The 2,552-nt window shown below is 47.9% G+C and overlaps 1 protein-coding gene across 1 annotated transcript; it reads left to right on the top strand.

The window, feature by feature from the left end:
* The first annotated feature begins 1,081 nt into the window (after window positions 1-1,081).
* LOC129519968 (cytochrome c oxidase subunit 6A2, mitochondrial) lies at window positions 1,082-1,757 on the top strand. Its single transcript, XM_055340816.1, has 3 exons — window positions 1,082-1,223; window positions 1,378-1,514; window positions 1,632-1,757. The coding sequence occupies exons 1-3, from the start codon at window positions 1,151-1,153 to the stop codon at window positions 1,713-1,715; spliced, it is 294 nt and encodes a 97-aa protein (XP_055196791.1). The 5' UTR covers window positions 1,082-1,150; the 3' UTR covers window positions 1,716-1,757.
* Window positions 1,758-2,552: the final 795 nt, after the last annotated feature.

Raw genomic sequence — 2,552 nt, 5'->3', positions numbered from 1 at the left:
ATATTTTTAGAACAACTACTTCATGCCAGGTTCTGTGCTAGTGCTGAGAACAGAACAGTAAACCGGGCAGAAATTAACCCTGCCCTATCCTGTAGCTTTCTAGTGACCTGTTTTGATACAGGGCTTATGCAGGCCTGCGTAGGCTTTCTTCTTTTTCCTTTAAGTACTCAGATTTTTCAGATTGGAATAACATACTTAGCAGTAGACACTTGCCAAGTCTGTGGTTACCCAGTATCTCTGATATTGGTACTCTTCTTGTAATTTGGGGATTTTTCCTGCCTCCTTAAGACAGGCGGCCAGGTTTTCTTGAAGCTAGAGCATAGGCTATGACCTAGCTATTGTCAACTGGGACCCACTGGTTCTCTGATTCAGAAGACATCAACTCAAGAATACAAACTTCATGAAGAATCCACTTTCCAGAGGATGTTAGGGTAGAAGAATCTGGCTTTCCAGAACACCATGGGTGAAGTTTTGGGCATTCAGAGTCCAGCACTGCAAATTGTGGTGCTATCTCACTGGAGCTAGCCCACAGAACAGCTTGTTTCTGGCTGTACAGATTGTTGGCCTCTCTGGCTACACCAGGGACACTGTGAGCTACCTAAGGGTTTCAATTGCTTATCTTTTTAAAACCAGTTAGAGTGAGTTCTGTTCTTTGCAAAGAACGATGACTAATTCATATTCTGAGCTACTGTTTCATGCCAGACATTAAACTGACATATCCCTATGTTACTTTACTTAAATTTCATAAACTTCATTTAAGGTACAAATTATTACACAGTTTACCAATGAAAAAACTGAGATTCAAAGAGATACTTAATTTATTCTACAAATATTTATTAAAGACCTGTATGCCAGCCACTAGGAATAGAGGATTGAAGGAAATAGTTCCCTGCAACTATAAAAAGAATGACATATTGTTTTTTAAGTGTCCCTTACCAAAATAACAGGTACCAAATGGCAGCTGTCTGGAGAGAAGGAGGACCTCATGCCAGTAAGGCTTCGTTTTAAATATAGAAACCCCCTAAAAATAGCCACCCATGTTACAGACTCAACAGGTGATTGGCCCAAAAAGAGGGGAAGGGAATTTAGGCCTTGGTGAAGGAGAGTGAAAGGACAGCACACTGTTTTCCAGCTTCTCTCACCCACTACAATGGCTCTGCCTCTGAGGTCCTTGAGTCGGGGCTTGGCAAGTTCAGCAAAGGGAGACCACGGAGGGGCAGGAGGTGAGTGGCATACCTGTACCCCTCTCCCGCCTCTGTGGCCTTCCAAAGTCCTGAGGACACCCTCACTGACCGACCCTCCCACTCTGATCTTCAGAGGCCCTGGCTTCCCCACTTCTCTCTCATCTCTGCTTCCCCCTTTCTCCCCCTTCTGCAGCCAGCACCTGGCGCCTCCTGACCTTCGTCCTGGCACTCCCGAGTGTGGCCCTCTGCACCCTCAACTCCTGGCTGCACGCAGGCCACCACGAACGCCCCAAGTTTATCCCCTACCACCACCTCCGTATCCGCACCAAGGTACGCTGGCCTGAGGCCTCTACCCGCAGGATGGGAGCAAGGGTCAGGTAGGCAAAGGGTGCCAGGGGGCCCCCAGGCCTGGACTGCACTGACAATCTGCTCTCCCTTTTTTCACAGCCCTACTCCTGGGGAGATGGCAACCGCACTCTATTCCACAATCCCCGTGTCAACCCTCTGCCCACTGGCTATGAACAGCCCTGAGGTCCAGGCAGATGCTCCCAGGCAATAAAGGTGTGGAAGCTGTGTGTCTTCTGGCTCCCTGGGGACCGCAGGTTGGAAATGGGGTTGGGGGGCATCTGAGGAGCTCTCCTGGGCACAAGTGCACAGTACAGCCTGTGCTCCACTTGCTCTTCCCAAGGCCCTGATTTGGGAGATGCTCCAGGGAGCATCCTTGATGACTACATAGGAGATTCCCATCCCCACTCCTTTTCTCTCACCTATTAGTAATTAGGGCTCTAGACTGTAAAGGTCTTTCACATAACCCTGAATCCTCACAGTAACTCTGGGAGCAATATAATTTTGGATCCCCTTCTCTAGAGGAGGAATTGAGATTCTCAAAGATTAAATGGCTTAAATGAGGCCCCTCCTTAGAGGGCCCCTGGAAACTCAGAGCTGCAGACCGTGAAATACCACTTTTTGCCTGACACGCACTGACAGTATCTGTGAATTCTGGCTTTCTGGAGACAACCTTGATTTCTAATAGAGGGCCTACAGCCCTATGTGTGAGGCTTCATGACCTAATTGTGGATTTGGAATATTTCAGCCATCCTCTATGACCACTCTTAATGGGTCTTCTGCTGGTTTGGGATATCAGATGCTCCTTTTTGGAAGCCTGGCTCTCCCAGTCTCTGGGGACCTCATTCAATGGGGATATTGGTTCAAACAAGTTCAGGGCATTTCACACCCCTGTTCATTTGCCATTACCAAGCAGCCTAAAGCCTGTGCTGAAACCCATGAGCAACACATACATACACTTCTTCCTTTGGCTTCTCTCCTGATACTACTCATAGCACCATCAAGAAAAGATTATCTCAGGCC

This window comes from Nyctereutes procyonoides, unplaced genomic scaffold (genome assembly GCF_905146905.1).
Source record: "Nyctereutes procyonoides isolate TBG_1078 unplaced genomic scaffold, NYPRO_anot_genome, whole genome shotgun sequence".
Classification (NCBI taxonomy): Eukaryota; Metazoa; Chordata; class Mammalia; order Carnivora; family Canidae; genus Nyctereutes; species Nyctereutes procyonoides.
This window is presented reverse-complemented; position numbering and strand designations above follow the sequence as displayed.